Consider the following 22,273-nt stretch of genomic DNA (forward strand, 5'->3'; position numbering starts at 1 on the left):
AAACCCCTTACCTGTGCCAACCCCCCCAGTCTATGCACTAGTAGTAATAGTAGACCCCTGACCTCCTGTGCCCCCCACACTCTATGCACAAATAGTAACAACAGACCCCTGGCCTCCCCACTATATGCATTAGTAGTAATATTAGACCTCTGACCTGTGGTTAGCTCCTAATTAATGATGTAATTGGTACTTTACAGATACTGTAATAATATTTCAATGTACATATGTTCACCTGTGCTTATGAAACTGGTGGTGTGATAGCATCATAAAAGAAAAACAAAGACAAGTGATGTTTGTGTGTTTTTTTTGTTTATTAAAAAAAATAGTAAATATTTTAAAAGATTAAAAAAACACAACCAGCAATTAAAAAATACAAAACAAAACAGACGAAACAAAACAATGATCACCCCAAAGCCATATCAAAAGCATTAAAATCAAATGGCTGCAAAGATCCCCTATAATGTCGTTTAGGGTCTGGGAAAGTGCTGCAAACCTTTTGGACTACACAGGCCGGTATAGGTTTCCTATTGGGGCGGCCTAAGTAGCCAAGTGATGAATGACTGATATGCAGTCTGTCTTAGTATTCTGTGGAAAAAAGAAATCAATAAGCATTAAAAATTGTTTTGTACTAGTCATCACACCAAAGGGGGTAAAAACAAAATACAGTGGCATTTGCCATTTTTTTATACAGAGCTATGGAACAACAACAACAGGACTGAATTTATAGGGCACACCGAGGGTTTTTGTGGTATTTTTTTTTGTTTGATTCTGATTAGAACAATTATGGGGATTGTTGGACCCAAAGTGGAAAAAAACATGACAAACTGTGGCATTATTGTTAACTTACACCCTTCCCAAATGCTTTTATTTACAAAAGGAAGCCACACCAAAATGCAGAGTTTCCATGTGACAATCCTCAAATTATACCCAAACGTAACTTTCATCTAATTACCATAGACAGTCCATTTTTAAATATTAGAGTAGCTATATAATACATTTAAACTTACCTGTTGTTGCTGCTAATTTCATCTGTGGGGCCTTGCAGGTTTCAAATGGCCAGTAAATATTCGAGATGGGTTTTTGTTAGACATTTTCACATAAATTTTCTGCTATCGTAGATGCAGCCATCTTGTAGATATTTCTTGTTGACATTTGAGCTCCATGGAACAGTAGGATTCCTCTTCTGTCTTCACTGACATGTACACCATGTAGTTGTCCCAACTTTGGTGGCTACAGCGACGTACAATTGGTGTGTCTCGTTCAGGCTCTTTGCCAAAACATGTTGGGTCAACGTGTCCTTGGGATTGCTATATAACAAGAAAAAAAATGAAACACAGGTTAGTCTGAACTAATCGGCTATTCACTATACTACCAAGTGCACACAAAACTGATGGGGTGTGTGTGAATGTGCAAACTGTGCTGGAGTAGGGACTGGTGGGAATGAAGTATAATATCTGTAAAGAGGGGTGGCATGCAACAACTATATAGCGTAGTGTCTAGTGTAATTATAATGTGTAAATATATCTACTTTATGAACTGTATATTTGGAAGGAATGCCAGTATGTATGCAAAACTAGTGTTGGTAATAGTGAGCATTACTATATGTGAAGCTTTCGGTAAAACAAGTTAGAACAAGTGGCCTGAGCCTGATTAGTGCTGAAAATAATTTTTCACTATAAGCATCTTTATAAATTTAGATAAGTATATACTGACCATGTTTGGTCTTTGTCATTCCGGTTGATTTTAACTCAACATAATTAGCTTCTTTGGCGCCATAATCTAAAAATAAAGAGGATATAAAGAGATTTACATCACATGGTCTTTCCCACACACACTTTTCTCCTTTACACAGCCTTTCCCGTGCAATGCCCCCCTCAGTCAGGTTTTCCCACCACACAGCCTTTCCCATGCAATGCCCCCCCTAGTCAGGCTTCCCCACCACAGTGCCTCTCCCATGCAATGTCCCCCTCAGTCAGGCTTCCCCACCACAGTGCCTCTCCCATGCAATGTCCCCCTCAGTCAGGCTTCCCCACCACAGTGCCTCTCCCATGCAATGTCCCCCTCAGTCAGGCTTCCCCACCACAGTGCCTTTCCCATGCAATGTCCCCCTCAATCAGGCTTCCCCACCACAGTGCCTCTCCATGCAATGTCCCCCTCAGTCAGGCTTCCCCACCACAGTGCCTCTCCATGCAATGTCCCCCTCAGTCAGGCTTCCCCACCACAGTGCCTTTCCCATGCAATGTCCCCCTCAGTCAGGCTTCCCCACCACAGTGCCTCTCCATGCAATGTCCCCCTCAGTCAGGCTTCCCCACCACAGTGCCTCTCCCATGCAATGTCCCCCTCAGTCAGGCTTCCCCACCACAGTGCCTCTCCCATGCAATGTCCCCCTCAGTCAGGCTTCCCCACCACAGTGCCTCTCCCATGCAATGTCCCCCTCAGTCAGGCTTCCCCACCACAGTGCCTCTCCCATGCAATGCCCCCCCTCAGTCAGGCTTCCCCACCACAGTGCCTCTCCCATGCAATGTCCCCCTCAGTCAGGCTTCCCCACCACACAGCCTTTCCCATGCAATGCTCCCCTCAGTCAGGCTTCCCCACCACAATGCCTTTCCCATGCAATGCCCCCCCTCCACCCCCAGTCAGGCTTCCCCACACTGTTCTCCTTCACAATGCCTTTCTTCTCAACCAGTCTTCCCCACACAGCCACTGTACAGCCTCTCACAAGCAGCCTTTTCTTATTGTTTCTTGCTCTTGCCCTTCTCCAGCCATTCCCCCAGCGTGTCTCTCACAAAGCTCCTTCCCCCACCTCTCACCAAGAATTCCCCTTCCCTTCCCCAGTGTGTCTATCCTCCTCCCCCCAGCCATTAAAAAAAAAAAAAACATGCAAAAAGGAGAGGAAGAACTTACTCGGTGCAACAATTCCACCTCTGCACTCTGACTGGGCTCCTGCTTTAACGCTGTGTTATTGTCCCCTCCGCTTGCCGTTAGCAGCTGTCGCTTACGTGTAGCCGTGACACGAACTCTCGCGAGATGAGACATGGGTACGGGGATTTTCTGCTAGGCAGGAGAATTAGCCGTGCCGATAAGTGTTTTGCCTGAGGAGCAAGTAGCGGTTCGGAGCTGCGGGCTATATAAGGAACAGAGGGGCAGTAATGAGACTTTTGGAGTCAGGATTTTCTGGAAGACGGGAGGATGAGGCTTGCAGAACTTTGCTGAAGGCGTAAGTAGCGGTCCGGGCTGTGGGCTGTATTAGAAGCAGGACTCTGGGGCACTGTGCATTTACTCAAATGAGAGGGTGAAGTTGGAACCAACCTAGCCAATCCCCATACTGGTGTATCAGGAGGGAAAGTGTGACAAAACCGTACAGAAATCTGTGTGGCAGAAAGAAAATGCAGGTACCCTAGTTACTACCCTCCCTCCCAAAGTGTGCGGCTCACTGACAGCAGGGCAACCCCCCTCCACCCCCAGTCAGGCTTCCCCACACTGTTCTCCTTCACAATGCCTTTCTTCTCAACCAGTCTTCCCCACACAGCCACTGTACATCCTCTCACAAGCAGCCTTTTCTTATTGTTACTTGCTCTTGCCCTTCCCCCAGCGTGTCTCTCACAAAGCTCCTTCCCCTACCTCTCGCCAAGAATTCCCCTTCCCTTCCCCAGCGTGTCTATCCCCCCCCCAGCCATTGAAAAAAAAAAACATTCAAAATGGAGAGGAAGAACTTACTCGGTGCAACAATTCCACCTCTGCACTCAACACTGACTGGGCTCCTGCTTTAACGCTGTGTTATTGTCCCCTCCGCTTGCCGTTAGCAGCTGTCGCTTACGTGTAGCCGTGACGCGAACTCTCGTGAGATGAGACATGGGTACGGGGATTTTCTGCTAGGCAGGAGAATTAGCCGTGCCGATAAGTGTTTTGCCTGAGGAGCAAGTAGCGGTTCGGAGCTGCGGGCTATATAAGGAACAGAGGGGCAGTAATGAGACTTTTGGAGTCGGGATTTTCTGGAAGACGGGAAGATGAGGCTTGCAGAACTTTGCTGAAGGCGTAAGTAGCGGTCCGGGCTGTGGGCTGTATTAGAAGCAGGACTCTGGGGCACTGTGCATTTACTCAAATGAGAGGGTGAAGTTGGAACCAACCTAGCCAATCCCCATACTGGTGTATCAGGAGGGAAAGTGTGACAAAACCGTACAGAAATCCGTGTGGCAGAAAGAAAATGCAGGTACCCTAGTTACTACCCTCCCTCCCAAAGTGTGCAGCTCACTGACAGCGGGGCCGGTAATTGAACTGAGCGCAGCCGGGCCCTTCAGCCCCACTCTCCGGCTCCCTTCAGCTCCACTCTGCGGCTTCCTTCATCCCCTCACTCCGGCTCCCTTTATCCCCACTCTCCGGCTCCCTTCAGCCCCACTCTCCGGCTCCCTTCAGCCCCACTCTCCGGCTCCCTTCAGCTAGGATTTAGTGATGAGCTACATGTTCATTTACCCCACGTTTTACGTTGTCAGTTGTTATATAACATTTCCTAAAATATCATATCCTTATAATAATCTTTCATTGCTCCTAGGTAAAAATAGGCTTAAAGGTTCTGATTGGCAAGGATAGGGGCTAACTATATATATATTCTGGTTTTACTTCCCATACATCCCTCTACAGGTAAGGAATCTCTTTTAAGCAAATAATTCTTCTTAAAAATTATTTCATTTTTCTCTGTAATAATACACCTTGTACTTGATGGTAAATAAGTTGTGTAAATTCCTATTGGTGTCAAAACAATCCTATTGAGTTTATTTATTGTTTATATGATTTTTAGCAAACCTACCTGGAGATACAAATTACAGAAAGATCTCTTATTTAGAAATGTAGGGAGGTATGTAAATAAGAGGACTATTTCCTCCTTTGTATGACACACCTGACCTTTCCGAAGGTGTTGCTAGAAATACTTTTCAAATGTTAGCAAGTATGTGCTTTTTTTCTTAGGAACATGATGATTGATGGGTTGATGGTTCTTTCAGCCCTGTACTATGTACTTTGCTCATGCTCAGCTAAGTGAGGATTAAAATTGTGGCAGAAATATATGTGCTGTTGTTGTGAAAAGACTTTCTTTTGCAGTAGAGCATGATGGTTTAGCCATTCTCTTTTAAATTTCCCCATTGCTAGTTCAAACATTGTAAATATTCTGGAAATGTTTTTTTTCTTTTGCAAGTTGATGAAATCTAAGCAGGTTTGTAACTCACCTTTTTTGAGATTTCTCTGAATTGTATTGCTTTTCTCTTAAGTCTAAACCATCAAATGACGACAGAAGTGTAGAATAAGGCAACATTGTTGTTATTTATCATGGTTACTACTGATGTATGTCTTGGGCTAAGATCACACGGCGTGGATTGCCAGCCTGTGGATAAGTGGAGGTTGACCATACCCTTAAAAAAATCTTTGAGTTGTTTCTGCACCCAGAAGCAATGAATCCACCTGTGCGAGCACACACAGCTAGAAGAATTTTTAAGCATATGGGTGTATTGTCACCCAGCGCTTATCAGCAGGCTGATAATCTGCTTTCTGACCTTGCCTTTAAACCTGCCTACGTTACACACGTGCATAATTAGTGAGTTGCGGCACTTGCTTATTGTGCGCATGCATGTGCTGCGACATGACTCTGTGGGGGCTATTTCTGAACAAGCAGAATATCCAAGGCTATTGTGATGCTAATATCTACAGTTAGTATTACTGGTTGTATATATATAGTTTATGTATGTGAGTGTATAGATTGGTTAGTATAGGTTGTGTGCTGGGTTTACTCGGATGGGTTGAACTTGATGGACAATGGTCTTTTTTCAACCCTATGTAACTATGTAACTATGTAACTATTTAAAAAAAATTAAAAAATTAAAAACAAAAAAGTTGTTTTACAGGCTCTATTAGCCTTAACCTCTAGTGCGGGAAATTATTTAGGGCAGTGGCACATGTGGAGAAAAGTCGACCACCAAAAATCTTTGCTACCTTGGGTGACTAATCTCCCTGAAATGCCATCCCACCCGCAAGAATGTAAATTGCTGGTGGGATGGCATAGGCGTCACTTGGGTTTTCTGAAGTTTCCTTGCGAGGCGACTTTGGGAAACCGAAGTGACGTGTATGCCATCCCACTGGTGATTTACATTCTTGCCAGTGGGATGGCATTAGTCGCCCAAGGTAGTGAAGATTTATCTTGGGCGACTAATCTCCCCGTGTGCAACTGCCCTTAGGGTGATAGATGCCCTTTAAGGTTCTCTTCTCCTTATTTTCCACTTCTTTCTTTCAAACCGCTGAATGGGTACTGGGGTGAGTGTGCCTTCCAATCACAAGCTTATTGCATGCAGGAGAGCTGCAGAATGAAAAACAGTTAAAAAATCCAAAAACTGTTTAGAGTAAAAAATAAAGCGCTTTCAAACGTTATTAAGAGTAATGTCATAATATAATAGCAGGTAGCATTTATTGTTCACCAATTTGAAAGCAAAAATTAGCCCTAATGCAGTGGTTATGGGACATTTTTGTTTGAAGCCCTCTTTGGGTGTGTTTGACCAATACTTGGCCAAGACTTTCCTTAACTTATAACAAAGATAGAGTTATATGAATCATTGCTGTATAAGAAGCAGGTAATGATTAATTCCAAATTCCACCTAAAATTACCTATGAGTTAGGCTTCTTAGAGTACCTGAAGTGAACTGAAATGGCAAATAGGCTGGATCTTCCAGCTGTTGCACTGCAATCAGTAGAGGCTATGTTCCTAACTGTTTACAAACAGTGCTTTATTGGTGATGCCTATTTCAACCTGTAATTTATAATAAGTGATTTTAAAAGGCAGCAATCATTAGCACCTCATCTATTAAATTGTTGGCTTAACGCATATATCAAAAACATTCTATTCATGGCAATGCGAAGTGCTGTGGAAATTGCTGATGTGTTTTTGGGTGATAATTCAATGGTAATTGTTCTGCTTCCCCTTTTGGTTAATGTAAAGGAAATAGCAGGCTTGAGAAAGCACTGGAGCCTGAAACGTTGCCTGTTCTGTTTGCACAATAAATACCCTTTTCACTTTATTCGGAGTGCTGCAATGCGTTGTATTGCAAACTTATAATTGGTCCTTGGCAGTGGGCTCAGCAGTCAGCATCTGACCCTACAACAAGCGACCGTTATAGGGGAGCATTACCAATTTGTATTTGTAAAGGAAATAGCATTTTCTTTGAACATATTCAAGCTTCCCCTTTTGGTTAATGTAAAGCAAATAGAATTTTCTTTGCACATATTCAAGCATAATAAGCCTTTATTGAATTGAATTATGCTGTATCACCTTGTAAAATGTTTTACTTTTCCAAATTTGTATTCTACATACATTTAGGGGTATATTTATTATGCTGTGTAAAAAACGGCGAGAAAATTCGCCACACATCGCCAGGCTTCGCCGTGTAAAAACGGCGTAATTTTGTACGCGTTTTTTCTTCCACCGGAACTTATGGAAAATAACAGTGTAATATCTGGGTTCAGACAGCGATCTTTTCCATTTATTTTACACAGCTTTTTACTCCGTTTTTTCGGCGAATTAGTTTTACACAGCATAATAAATACCCCCCTTAATTATGCCTTACTGGTTGGATGCTAAACCTTAATCAACTTCATGGCCAATAACATCAGGAGTATAGGAAAGCACTGAGCAATGATAGTAAAAGAACTAGGATGGAGCAAGATTCTAAAGGTGGCCATATGCTGAAAGAACCGTTTGTTTGGTGAGGTCCTCAAACAAGCTGATCTTTCCCACTTTGACGTGGGCGATATTGGATTTGCCCGATCGTATGGCCTGAGTGGGGGCATGGACGGCACCAACGAGCAGATGCTTTTCTCATCCTGCCCAGTTGACATTCGGCCAATTTCTTGGGCAGATATCGGTCAGTAGGCCCCATACAGCTGCCAACTTGGTCTGTTGCCAGCTTTTATTGGCCCATTCATGCCTACTTTTTTATCTTATGGTTCAGCTAATGAGCTTCTCGTGTTTGAGAGCTGTAGTGCATTGGTTGATTGGGGTGCAACCTGACAACACTTGGCACATGTTACTCTTTACTGGCTTTGAGACATTTATATGACATTGTTCTATTGCCCTCGCTGTTATAGAAGCAGAAGAATATTGTGTGAACTTCAGTTAAAACTTTGTGGTTACCTGGCGGCTCTAGGGCCTCCACAGCCATTTGTTTCTAGGCAGCCATGCGACTCACCTGTATTGTGATCTGCTATTGTGTACTAAACAAGCCTTTATATCTGTGAAAGTGTAAGAAAGAAAATGAAGTCCATTAAAATGAAGCCATGTGCATTGTTAACATGGTTGCTTCTGTGTTTATTTAACCTGATCATCACTATTTTGTAAATCCTATTCTACATTCAGCTGGAAATGTTAATGCCACAATACACAAAGGAGTATATTTATCATGCTGTGTAAAAAGTGGAGTGAAACATTACCGGTGATGTTGCTTATAGCAACCTATCAGATGCTTAGTTTTGAACAGTTAGAAAACCAAAGCAATTTGTTGATTGGTTGCCCTGGGCAACATCACTGGTAATGCTTCACTCCACTTTTTACACAGCATGATAAATATACCCCAAGTTTGCTCAGGAGCAATAACCTATAGCAACCAATTGGCAGTCAGAATTTACTGGCCACCTGTTTAAATGCAAACACCTTGGTTGCCATGGGTTACCGCTACTAGGCAAATGAAGTGCCTTTTATTACATATGGGGTAAGACAGCAAATTAAGCCTGTTTGTGAAATGTATTTAATATTCATCCACTAGAATTTAGGTGCATGTTGACTGACTGCCTGAGAGCTGGGAAAATGATGTTAAGTGGCTTGGCTGGCAATCACACTGCACTATGAACTAACGGGCCAGTATTGGGAGCCCTGTGAGGTGCACCTTGGAAAGGAGGCTTCTGCAGTCATCTAAATGTATAGATATTTTGTGCAAAAAGCTACCAGTTCTGTGGAATGTGTTGGTGCTTTAAAAAGATATATTAGTAATAATAATGCTATTAAAATAATCTTCCCCTTAAATAAAGCAATGTATTGTTTTCAATATATTTTAGCTAGACATTATATTAAGAACCAGAAGGAATAGTTCCTCTGCACTTATCCAAAGAAGCCACAACAAACAGGTCCATACATTACAGATCCACCTGCCCCTATTACAACAATTTAAGCATATCACCATGTGTTTTTATAGGTTCTGAGTAATACCTGCATCTCTTTGCACGAAATGACAATCTGTAAGTTTATCAGAACTGTTAACAATGCCTTTGTGTCACTGAGTGGCATATAAATTTAAGTTTTTTAACTTTTTTTCAGTTTGGATTAAAAAGGCTGTTCACCTTTAAATTAACTGTAAGTATGATGTAGACCAGAGAGAATTTATAAATTGGCCTTAGTTTAATTTAATTTTTATTACTTGCGTTTTTTGAATAAACTTTGTGTTCATCAGTTCCAGTTTGGAATTTTTAGCCGCTCTGGTTGCCAGGGTCCAAGTAAAACTAACTTGAAAATCATGAAAATCATTGACAATGTTAAATTAAGTCCTTGGACTTTTTTTTATATATTGAAAGAAAATATGAGTTTTTGGGTGGAGTTGTATTTTAATCTGCATGTTCTACACAGTGGTAATGAACGCTATATAACACTTTGAGTAACAAACACTATAGATTTATGTCAACTATTGAACTGCTAGTAATCCCTCTGTATTCCCCAGTTCATTATTTACGTCATATGCTGTGTTTATATTATACTTACCACTCCCTTTTTATTGCTAGGGAAATAACTAAGCTTCCATAGTTTATGGAACTTCGCCCTAGGGCCCAGTGTCTCTCTGTACACACCATCAATAGACCTAGGGAATTGTTTCTGCCCACCCCTTGTTCTTTCTTGTTTTGCCCTAGGATTTTCACCAATGGCAGATGGACAATAAAGGCTATAGGGCATTAAAATGATTAATGTAACATGCAAGAGAATAGGACAATCCAGACAAATATCACTCTAACCAGCCCCCTAGCCAATTCTTTTGGCCCACATGAATGATAGTCCCCATGTTTTTGGAACCCCAGGTATAATACAACAGAAAATTATCACAGCTTGTGTAACAAAAAACATGAACTAAACAAACAGGAAATAATAAAATAATAGAAAAATAGATATACAATAGATGAACAATAGGGGGAATGACAAATAACTCTTTAGTTAGCACTACCGATTGTGACATTAGTAGCAGAGCCAAATACCTGACACACTTGTGTATTCTATTATGTAAGATAATGTACAAAGGATATGAAAACAGCAGCAGTGGTATATGATATATATATATATATATATGATATAACAGTGAATATGAATATATTTTTAAGCTGAGCTTTTTTGCTTATAAACATCTCATAGGACTTAAACATGCCATGGCACTCAAACATGTCAAAAAAAGCAAAATTATGTGATAGTCAACAATTTAGTCCTACCAGAAGGACCTTCTATAAGACATTCCTGCTCATATATAAAACATTTGTGTTTGTACTGTTGAGTCATAAGCATAAGGTTCAAGCAATTAAAAAAAAATGTTTTGCCCTTCATGAAGTATTTTTCCTTTTTAAATGTTATCGGTACCTCCAATAATTTGAGTTTTTTCATATTTTAGGCTTACTACATTGACATGGATTTTAAAAGTCAATATTCGTTAACCTGAATTAAGTCAAGCAGAAAAGAAAATCTTGGATCACAATGGCCAAGTCGAGGCTCTTCTGTCTGCTAGTGGCGTTGGGTTCAGTTTTCATGATTCTCTTCATCATTGTCTATTGGGACAATGTTGGGACAGCTAATCTGAATCTTCACACTTCCTTCAGCAAGTCTCTTCTTCCTCAGTCATCTGCAGAGCTTTCGACTGCCGTTACAGTACCAAGAAACCGATTTGTTTCAGATGTAGATGCATTTTTAGATCACTTTCTTAATTTTAGCACAAAAAAAAGTGAATTTCAGAGCACAAAAGCAGAAAAAATGCCACTACGAGGCCCAAGCAGCCTGGAGGAAAATGTCAGAGGATACGATTGGTCCACCAAAGAAAAATTAGAGGATGCAATTCTAGATCAGGAAATAATACAGCAGGAGAGAAAACGGAATTTATTACAGTTTTGTGGCAACTCAAGCTTTAGTTTTCCGACAAAGGAACGTTCTTTTGATGACATCCCTAATCGGGAATTAGATCATTTAATAGTAGATGATCGTCATGGCATTATTTACTGCTACGTTCCAAAAGTTGCCTGCACCAATTGGAAGCGAGTGATGATTGTGCTAAGTGAGAGCCTCCTGGACAAGAAGGGAGTTCCGTACCAAGATCCCTTACTAATTCCTCGTGAGGATGTCCACAATACAAGTAGTCACCTAACCTTTAACAAATTTTGGCGCCGTTATGGTAAATTTTCTCGACACATGATGAAGATTAAGTTAAAGAAATACACCAAGTTTCTTTTTGTTCGTGATCCTTTTGTCCGTCTCATCTCTGCATTCCGCAGCAAGTTTGAGCTTGAAAATGAAGACTTCTACCGCAGCTTTGCAGTGCCTATTTTGACTCGATTCTCCAATAGAACCAGCGTTCCTGACACAGTCGGGGAAGCGTTCTCCTCTGGCGCAATGCCATCTTTTTCTCAATTTATGCAATATCTTCTGGATCCACAGACAGAAGAGCAGAGGCCGTTCAATGAACATTGGAGGCAGGTGTATCGCCTATGCCACCCATGCCAAATTGAATATGATTTTATTGGCAAGCTGGAAACTCTCAGTGAAGATGCAGCACTTCTTTTAAGACAATTAAACTTAGAGTCACTCTTCCAGTTCCCTCCCAGTTACAGAAACAGGACTGCGAGCAGCTGGGAGGATGACTGGTATTCAAAACTTCCTGTAGCTTGGAGAAAGAAACTGTACAAATTGTACGAGGCTGATTTTGTTCTCTTTGGCTACCCCAAACCAGAAAACCTGCTTAGTGTATAAAACAGACTTGCTGAAATACCAAAAACCGAACCATAGTTTGCTGCCTTTCATAAAGATTTCCAGGGTTGGTACAATTTTATAGGTTTTTTTTTTTTTTAATTTCTTTCTATTGTATGTGGAAGCATGGGTTATAGTTTACAGGAAAAGTCAACCTCCTTAGCAGAATGAAGTTGGAGTAATTTAATGGGGAACTAAAAACCCGAAGATGCACTTGCTCTGGATAATGTACTTGTGTAAAGGTTGTACATGTTTACTATTGCACACCAGCTCTTTGGAATACAAGTATTACCCCCTGCATACTTGTAGGTTGCCCCAAGCCAAAACAAATATCAAACATAAAACAAGCATTTTTGTCACATGCACATTGAGCGTTCTTATATGGTTCACTGATATAACTCCCTGTTAGTGAAGCACAAATGTAGTGTAATGCCAAAAGGTATTAGTTGGTGTGAGGTTAGTATGTGTACTACCACTATAAAATGAGTACTTTGGTTAAGAAAATGTTTCTAAAGTGTTTTAGTTACCCTTCAAAATTCCTTTTTTTTTGTATAAAATTACTGCTTCTTAGGAAACCAGTAATGCTCCTGCAGTCCTGCTTTTCAAAATAGGGAGCCTTTGGGTAACCTAGTAACTTTTTAACCATGGGTATCGCCTCCATCTCCTCCACGTTAAAGCATATGTTTAACCTGAAAGTTCTGTGCTACACAGCAGTCTGCTTACAGCGGCAGGACACTGAAGTGTTGTGGGCAGTGTACGTTATAGAAGAGCAGTATTTTTATTCTTCTTTTTTTTTTTTAATGTTTGTAAAAAGATACCCTTGTCATTCTAACGTCTCAGGAGGAGTTCTTTTAAATGCTTTTTACTATATAAATATTATTTTCTAAATTAATATATTATTTAAAGTATTTAATACAGGAACTTGGTCAAGTAAAGGCTTTGCTGTTCAAGCATTCTGTCGTCTGTTGTGCGTTACACCTTTCATGGGAAACAATTTAGGATTTACCCTGTTAATTTTTATTTGTTTGTATTTCTTGTCTGGGTAAACAATCACCCTAATATGAAAGAGACTTTAAAGGGATCTAAACCCCTACAAATAAATTGGTATAAACTTAGGGTGTTTTTCTAAGCACTTTTGGAAAATGTATTTACATTTATGTTTTGTTTTAAGTTATTTTTGAATGAAAAGAGTGTTAGCAACTCGGGCACTTTCTATGCAGGGCCACTCTTTCCATGAGACAAGGTTAGAACCAGTGAAAAGAAATCAGCACGTTATAAAAGTGACATTATGCTAGACACTAGGCAGTGCACAAAAATAAATATGTAGTCCAGTATGTTAATTAGTGGAGCGATAACCCCATGAATGTGCTGATGAACAATGAAGGACACCTGAATTTAATGGTGAACAGAATGAAAAGTGGCCAATGTAACTAAATCGGAAATGCACACAATGAGTCAAACTACTCAACAGACCCAGGATAGATTATAATTCAGTATGTAGTACAAAATACAGAATGTATGTATGCAGAATCAAAAATGGATCAGGATTCAGTATGTAGTCCCAAAGGCAGGAGTGTATATTTAATAAATTTAGATTTCACAGGAGTCACATGGAATGTAGAGACAAATATAGTGCAATACATTTATATAAAACTCGCTTAGAACAGGTACAGGCTACTTACAAACATGCCGATTCATCATATATATATATATATATATATATATATACTGTGTGTATATATATATATATATATATATATATATATATTAGGATGGCTCTAAATGTTTGTACTCTTAAGAAACTTGGCAGGACCATGCAGAACACTTTTGGGACTACATACTAAATTATAATCTATCCTGGGCCTGGTAGGTGGACTCACTGTGTGAACCCCTGTGAAAATTCTGATTTAGTTACATTGGGCACTTCTCTGTCTCTCCATTAAATTTAGGTGTCCGTCATCAGACCTCAGCACATTCATGGGGATTATTGCTCCTTTGATTAACTTACTGCACAATGTATTAATTTTTGTGCACTTCCTTATAGTTTCCTGCATAAGGCGAGAAACTTGCCTCAGGTGGCAATGAGTGGCCAGTTAACCATTAACTTTAAGAGCTGAACTTATTTTGTAAAATAATCCCCTTTGACCCCTCTGACACCAAACTAAGTGTGGAGCAGGTAGTGGGGCAGCATCAGGTCTGTTGCCTCAGGTGGCAGGTTGTGCACTCACTGGGTTCATTTAAGCCTTGGGTTGCTGACTTTCAGTTGTGCTAAAAGCCTGCTACTAGCAGTCTAAAAATGCTGATAACTTGGAAACCACTAAAAAATAGAAAAAGAATGTAAATAACTCTCATAGAGTAAAGGCAGTTCAAGCTCTATGCCCAACATCCCATATGCAGTTTAAAAAATAAAGCAGGAAAAAAATAAAAAGTGTCATGATTAACAAAAAGTCCATTAATTTCAGAAAATGGGATATGTTATACTTCTAGTATATGATGTCCATTGTTTATTTCCAAACAGAGCTGTCAGCTATAATTGTGTGTAGTTTTAATAAAAAAATGTATTTGCCAAGAATTGTCCATTAGCTGTAACAAATTGGAGCAACTTTAATAATAACCCAGGAGAAATGAAAAATATATCTATCTCAATGACATAAAGAACAAGAGACTTATTTAGAAGGAGCAAAAATAATTTATTTGAAGATTCTTATTCATCCAGGTCATGATATACAGTATTTAGCAGAATTAAGCCTAAAGCAACTGGACTGAATTATCTTAAACATTTCACCACTTGAAAGAATGGTGAAATGTTTTCAAGATAACTCATAAAGTCCAGTTGCTTTATGCTTCATTATGTTGTCAATGTGTTCACTATTTTAATCTACCATGTGCCCTGCAAGATCTAAAGCTAAATAAAATGAGCCCCACTCCATTCCATAATGAAAATGGATCATTGCTTAAAAAGCATGGCAGCTGGCAGATATACTGTGACATCAATGTGTATGTTTAATATATGCTGCAGAGTCCGATAATGGGAAAGTGGATTGAATGCAATGTGAAGTCTGTTGGTTAACTACTCCTTTATTCTAACTGCAAAAATATGGGTTAAAGCTCCATTGTTGTTCAAATGGTTTAGAGCGAAGACAGAGGGGGCAATTTTTTTTAAAATAAACTAGTCACAGCCACTTATTACCCACTCACGGTGACTAATCGTAACAATGCTACCTCTGTTTTAAATATGCAAGTTGCCGCGTGTGAAGGTGCCTGTGCGGGTAAATGTCACGGCTACTTTAGCGTTGGCGATTAGTCACTGCAACTAGATTTTTAAAATCGCGGCAACTTATCGACCCTTCTGTCTTCGCCTCAGCTGCTTCTCTACGCTCTTGAATGAGATGGTGACACAAAAAGAACTTAGACATACAGTAGATTGGCTATTATCATAATCTGTTTAAACAGCTGTCACAGATTCAAAACCATTACTTATTTACAGGCTTGCATTGGAGAGCAAAATCCTTTTTGGCGTCACCCTTTCTATGGTATAACAGGTCTTGTCCATATGGTAAGCAGAACAGGTTCTCATTATATTCTTATATATGCGGATTCTCTGTGACCAGGTGCTTTTAAGTGCTTGTTTAACAAATAATTCCACTTTCTTTTCAAGCTACGTATAAATAGACTGTATTTGCCAATGAATAATGGATACATTATCCCATACTGAATATGGTTGGCATGATTACAAAGTAAGAGCAAAAAGCTTTAGTGGAAAGGTGAAGACTGAGTTAGAGATTTCCATCTGTTGTAAAGTATGATTTGATCCAGACGTTTGGTGGATTTGCATGGGGACTCCAATAACTCATGCATTTTCAGCTAAAAACACAAACTGTACAGTTGGTGGTTACTACGCCTAACTACAAAAACAATAACTATTTTTAGGATTTGCTTAAGTAAAACAATATGTAATAAATATATAGGCCAGTGCATAATCTGAGATTTGTTGATGATTATTATTTTAGGCATTTGGCTAAACTTCACAGATTTGCTTCCCAGATTTAAAATATTTATTCAGCCAACTCAATTCAAACAACTGATTTCATGAGATTGCAGGACAAACTGCTCACAAAGGAGCAATATTCATAGTTACAACCCTTAAAATGTTTGGTCTTATAGTTGTAGATTTGTTTTTTTTTTTACAGGAAAACAGCGCCCCATATTTTGAAGTTTTATGGATAATAGATCCCTATTTTCATGGTACTCTTAGGGGTATATTTATCAAGCTGTGTAAAAAGTGGAGTAAAACATTACCAGTGATGTTGCTCGTAGCAGCCAATCAGATGTTTTGCGTTGGTTTTCTACCTGAAAATTAGTTGAAATCTAATTGCTGATTGATTGCCCTGGGCAACATCACTAGTAATTCTTCACTCAAGTTTTTACACAGCATGATAAATATATGCCTTAGTGACTTTCCTTTTACCTCTGAAAACCCAGAAGACACCAATGGAACTTAAGTTCCATAGGATCACTGCTTTAACATATATATATTGATATTACAAAAATTACCATTGAACATTTTTTGTCTCTCTGGGGGCCCATTATATGCCCATTGTTCCAAATAGAGGGAAAAAGCACCAAATCTATTGTTCAAAATCAGCAAACCACATGAATATTTATCATTTTTCATACCTCAGCCTCTTACACTTTATTTTATAAAGGGATGCAGATGTTTGGTGGATCCAACAACCACGACTGAGCAGCATACAATGTAGTTTTATATGTTCTTATTGGTCATAACTAAATATCACTGGTAGCGATATGATTAAATGAGAACTAAACCCTAATTGAATATGGCTAGAAATGCTATTCTTTATATACTGAATTTCCTGCACTAACCTAAAGGTTCAGTTTCTTTATAGCAGTAATGATCCAGGCCTTCTGAGTTGTTACAGGATCTCCCCCATCTTGGAATATGTTAGAAGTGTCATTGACACTCACAAGCCCAGTGCACTTTGGCAGCTGTTGAGAAGCTAAGCTTAGGAAATGGCACAAGTCATCAAGCAGAAAATGAGGTTTGGCTGTCAAGGAAGCTGATGCTGCAGGGCTTTTTATTATTGGTGATGCTAATTGCATTTGTTATATGTAAATCATCATAATTGTGAGTCTGTCCCTAAGCTGAGATAACGGACAGCCGCACAGAACATGTACTAGGAATCAACAGCATAGAAGATGGGGAGCTTCTGGGGCATAATACACACACACACACACTTCATAATTCTGCTTTATTATTACGGTGGCAGTGGTTCTTAAAAATAGTATTTAGAACTTGAGTATATTCCTCTGAAAGGTACTTAGTACAAATACATTGGTTCCTCACTTTATAGGTCAGACATTTGCAATACATATGCATCCTAAGTGTTCTAACTCTCATAGTGGTACCTTGAATAAAATGCGGACAACCCTTAACTTTTCCACTAAGGTTCACTAATCACACACACTACTGGTGGGAGATCGCTTCAGAAAATAACCCCATACAAATTATTCTTGGTGGAGCATAGAGCTACTAATACTAGCTACTCTATCACACCCTCCTACAGTATGCTATAAGAGGTTAGTCAGGCCCAGATTTGTGGAAAGGCCACAAAGGCCCGGGCCTAGGGCGGCACAAGTTTAGGGGGCGGCATACCGCCCCGCCACAACAGAATTTTTAAATTTGGCTCCCATACGGAGCAGTCAGGACCTCTCCCCACTACTCTGTATGGGAGTTTAAATGTGCGATTGCGGGGGACACTCGGGGGGAGAGGGCGCCGCGCGATCACGCATGCGCACTCGTGGGGGGCAGGGGCAGCCTCGGGGCGCCCAGAAGTTAAATCCGGCCCTGAGGTTAGTGACACATTGGGGGGAATTCACAGAAGTGGTGATATTGAGACAAAATAAAAGTGGAGAAAGATTTGTCGGATTTTCCACCTTATTCACAAGCCTTTATCTCCACTTTTGTGAATTTGTCTTTCAGACAGACAATTTTCAGATTTTGTCATTTAGCTCTTAGTAAATCTGTTGGTGCCATCAAACCCAGTCCCACAGCTACATAAGCCTTGGGAATAAGGATTTTACCAGCAGGATTTTGCATTTCTCTTGCCATTTCACTTTGGGGCATTTACTGAGAGGTAATTTTAGTTTGCCTAGGAAAACGATGCATCAATTTTTCCGGACAAGCTGGGCTTTCCAATGTAGCAGCTCTGTAGTTCTGGACATGCAATAGGGGCACAGATAAGTTTGGGAAAGGGTCAGTGAAGTGATTAATGACGGGGCACTGCTACTAAAACTAAAAATTTGCCTGGGAGGCTTTACTTTTCCTTTACATAAAAATGTATACAATACTTTCTCTCAAAATGTTATTATTGCCTCATTTATTAAGCTAGCATAACAATGCAAATGTCAGGTAAAAAGATTAAACTTTTCTACCAGAGGTGTGAAACAAAACAAAACAGAAGCGCTTAGAATTGGTCTGACAGAGTTACACTGAGCATTACTCCATTTTGAAAATGTCAGGGAAAAATGTTGTTAAAACTTCGTATAAATGTCGTTTAAAACAACAAATTCACAAAAGTGTCTGTAAACTGTCTTTCTTTCACCAAAAACAGCAAAATGGAGGTTGAGTCTGAATTTAGGCAGATTTCTGTTTGTGAATCTGGAGAAAGTGTTTTCCACCACTTTTACTCCAAAAAGGGACTATTTCTACTTTTGTGAATTCCCCCCATTGAGTACTCATTCATGGTCATCTCCCTAACTTCCACTGAGATTCTGTTTGTGGCACTTATTTACTGCAGCAAGTAAGCTTCTTACTAAGCTTTTCACTATGGAGTTGCAGAGTTCCAGACAATGTTGGCCTGTGTATTGCAAGTTTAAAGGACAAGGCAATGCAAAATATATTTTTTTGCCTCATAAAAAAACAAAATTTTAAGCAGCTTTGCAATATACAGTACATTTATTACAAGTTTGTAATGGTTTTTGAGTTATTTGTATATATAATTGCTATTAGAAGCAGTGTTTGCCTGTCCTTTTCTATTCTCTGCCCTGGTGGCTCTGACTGTTGAAACAATGTAACACAAGGCAGCAGATTGACTAACCTATATTGCTGGAGGAGCCTGACAGTTGCAACATTGTTTAAAACGTAACAACCAGGAGTTCAGCAAATGCTGCTTTCTATATCAATTACATTACAAATAACGTTTAAAGCGCTACAGTTTTTTAATTATTTCGTATTGGAAAGTTGCATAGAATTATGTTTTCTTTCTTTCATTATGCAAAAATTTATTTTTGGGGTTGACATGCCCTTTAATAGGTTGCAATCTTGTATGTATGTATGTATGTATGTATGTATAACTTTATTTATAAAGCGCCACAAGGGTACGCAGTGCTGAACAATATTACAGAATACAAAATTACACACAGGGAGGACAAGTGATATAATAAATAAATACAATAAATATATATATATATATAAGTGCCATGTGGTATGAGACACAGTAGGAAGGAGGTCCCTGCCCCATTGGATGAAGACACAGCAGCAATCCTTTCATGTAGTTTACACATCAGATTTTTTTTTTTTTTTTTTTATCAGTCCCATTATACTTTGACCCATGCAACTACATCCGACTTGTAGGATGCGGTTTGTGGATCCAACACCATCCTTCAAAATCTCCCTTGTAGTTTAGCCTGCAATTCTGGTTTACTGTATCAGGGTTAAGGAGGAGAGCAGAACTGACATTTTTTAGTTAAACTGTTTTTGATTTTATGATAACATCTGGGTTGAATTTTCAGAGCTTTGAAGCAGCTTAACTGCAGAGCTTCATGACTTGGGCCTTCCTTTGTCTCGACCATTTGTGATAAACACTGCTTTTAATATAAATGCACTTCTTCCAACTCCAAGTGAGTGCATTAGCCCTATCTTCTGGCAGCTAAAACCAAAATGGCATCAGCGCTTAAATTCACAGCAACAAACATGTATGTATGCATGTATGTAAAGTTACTTTAGGGTACTTCTTTTTTTTATATATATAACTGTACTGCAATGATGGCTAGCAGAAAAGGTTTGCCTAGCGAAGCAATGGATATTAATATGGCACTGATAACCACATAACGTGATTTCAGTCTCCAAATTAGAGCATGGTGTGGTCTCCGTCTGTGAGCCAGCACCACAAGGGAGTCAGTAATCCCTTCAATAATAAATCAGCCCATGACAGCACTATTGTTTAACCCATTGTCTGTCATGATCTTCAAAAATAAAGTTAGGACATTTTATATCCAATCCACAATCCAGCCTTTCTTTGGCAAGTTACTGATCTGCCCAAAGTCCTAACAGCATTCTGGAAATTTCCATCTAAATTGGGGTAATTGTGGGTAGGTCAGTATACCCAACTCAATAAACAGACCACAGAATAAATTATAACAGCCTAGATTAGTATAATCTACTGATTTGCAAAACTGCTTCGCCTCAAGACCCTAAATGAGAGTAATAGTGCACATTTTAATGCAAAAAGAGCATGTAATCTTGCTATGCACCTACACCCATGTTCATGCACAAATAAAACAAGCTGCATTAAAATGTTTTGATTTTTTCACAAGAAATCCCGGAGTTGCTGGTCTTTTTTATACCGAGCACCCGAGGTATGTTATGTAGCGGTGTGCCATCCTTTGTGTATATATATATATATATATATACTGTATGTATGTATATATATATATATATATATATATCTCCAAAAAAAGACCAGCAACACCGAGTTATATTCCAAAAAGATCAATCGTGTATTAAAAACGCATGAACAGCCAACATTACATTTTCAAGGTCCCGATGGGGGACCGAAACGTAATGTTAGCTGCTCATGTGTTTTTAATAAGCGATTGACCTTTTTGGAGTATAACTCTGTGTTGCTGGTCTTTTTTTGGATATTTAAATCATTTACCTTGCACCCGAGGTAAGAGCTGAAGCAGAGTGCCACCCTGGGTTCGCTATATATATATTTATTTATTATAAAAATAGAGCATTAATATGGAACCTATTCTATTCTGAAAAACAATTTCAGCAAAACCAGGGCGTTTCTACTACACTTTGACCAAAATATGTCAGCTCAGAGCTGACATAATTTGGCCTATGTTTATAATGCAAATTACATTTTAAGCTCATAGGGCTTGTTTCTTTTTTTACTCTAGTAAAAATCTAGTTCTCTGAGGCATGCAGGAAAATCCTGCCAAACAATTACATTTTCAGTTTTATTGGCAACAGAAAATGGAGGCTTAATAAGAGAGCTTTCTTGGATTGTCTTCTGGAAAAAAGGAGAATTAAAAAAGGAGAATTGTATCCTTCCGAATAAAACTATGCAGAGAAAAAAAAAAAAACTTGTCTGAAGCCAATGTCAATAGAACAGAAGCCAACAGCCAGACTACCATTCAGCTGGAAAGGATAAGGGTAAAAGTGCCTGTAAAAATATATGTATAAGCCATTAAGATACATTCTATAGACAACAGAGTTGTTTTATAAGCAATCTAATTATTTATTGGGAAAATAATTACTTTCCAACACACAATAAAATGCATTGAAAAGCTCATTATTGCTAGGCATTATTGCTTTATAGGCAGGGTACAGTTTTATTATTACAGAGAAAAAGGAGTCTATGGGAGATGGCCTTCCTTTTATTCGAACCTTTCTGAATAAGAGATTAAGGTATCCAATATCTGCATATAACATGGTGATTTATTTTTTAGTTTTTCAACATTAACATATTTATTTATTAATATTTTATAAAATGCAGGGCTATCTGTATACAATAATGTAAGAGATCTATACTTGTGTTTTTACAAAGTACAGTCCCTTGCCATCTGTGTACAATATTACACCAGTAATGCTTCAAAATAATCCATACGCTTTAAATTTCCAGCTTCATTGAGTTTTAGTGGGATCCAAGTGTTGGTCAGAGATAGCAGGAGCAGGTTCTATAGATGTAAACAGCACTTTACTTTAGCACAGGCGTGGGATCCTTTATCAGGAAAGCTGTTACCCAGAAAGTTCAGAATTACGGAAAGGCTGTCTCTCATAGACTCCCATTAAAAGAAAATAATTCAAATTTTTCAAAATGATTTCCCTTTTAATAATAAAACAGTACCTTGTACTTGATCCCAACTAAGATATAATTGGAGCCAAAACAATCCTATTGGGTTTATTCAATATTTAAATGATTTTTAGCAGACTTAAGTCATGGAGATCCAATT

At 39.1% G+C, this 22,273-nt stretch overlaps 1 protein-coding gene and 1 long non-coding RNA gene across 7 annotated transcripts; one reads left to right on the forward strand and one right to left on the reverse strand.

The window, feature by feature from the left end:
• Positions 1 to 290: 290 nt before the first annotated feature.
• LOC105948511 lies at positions 291 to 3,807 on the reverse strand. The gene is made up of 5 exons (XR_004220398.1): positions 3,718 to 3,807; positions 2,905 to 3,124; positions 1,714 to 1,779; positions 1,008 to 1,307; positions 291 to 585 (listed from the first exon to the last, which is right to left on the reverse strand). It is a non-coding gene; the product is annotated as an uncharacterized LOC105948511 (long non-coding RNA).
• chst12 (carbohydrate (chondroitin 4) sulfotransferase 12) lies at positions 3,142 to 14,585 on the forward strand. 6 transcript variants are annotated; one of them, XM_012970396.3, is made up of 4 exons: positions 3,950 to 4,035; positions 4,550 to 4,638; positions 9,344 to 9,379; positions 10,671 to 14,585. In XM_012970396.3, exon 4 carries the CDS (start codon positions 10,754 to 10,756, stop codon positions 12,014 to 12,016), a length of 1,263 nt encoding a protein of 420 aa, XP_012825850.1. In that variant the 5' UTR covers positions 3,950 to 4,035; positions 4,550 to 4,638; positions 9,344 to 9,379; positions 10,671 to 10,753; the 3' UTR covers positions 12,017 to 14,585.
• The last annotated feature ends 7,688 nt before the right edge of the window (positions 14,586 to 22,273 follow it).

This window comes from Xenopus tropicalis, chromosome 9 (assembly GCF_000004195.4).
Source record: "Xenopus tropicalis strain Nigerian chromosome 9, UCB_Xtro_10.0, whole genome shotgun sequence".
NCBI classification, from domain to species: domain Eukaryota; kingdom Metazoa; phylum Chordata; class Amphibia; order Anura; family Pipidae; genus Xenopus; species Xenopus tropicalis.

Excerpts from the sequence above, each read along its gene's own strand:
- chst12 (XM_012970397.3), top strand. The coding sequence starts at position 10,754 with ATGGCCAAGTCGAGGCTCTTCTGTCTGCTAGTGGCGTTGGGTTCAGTT.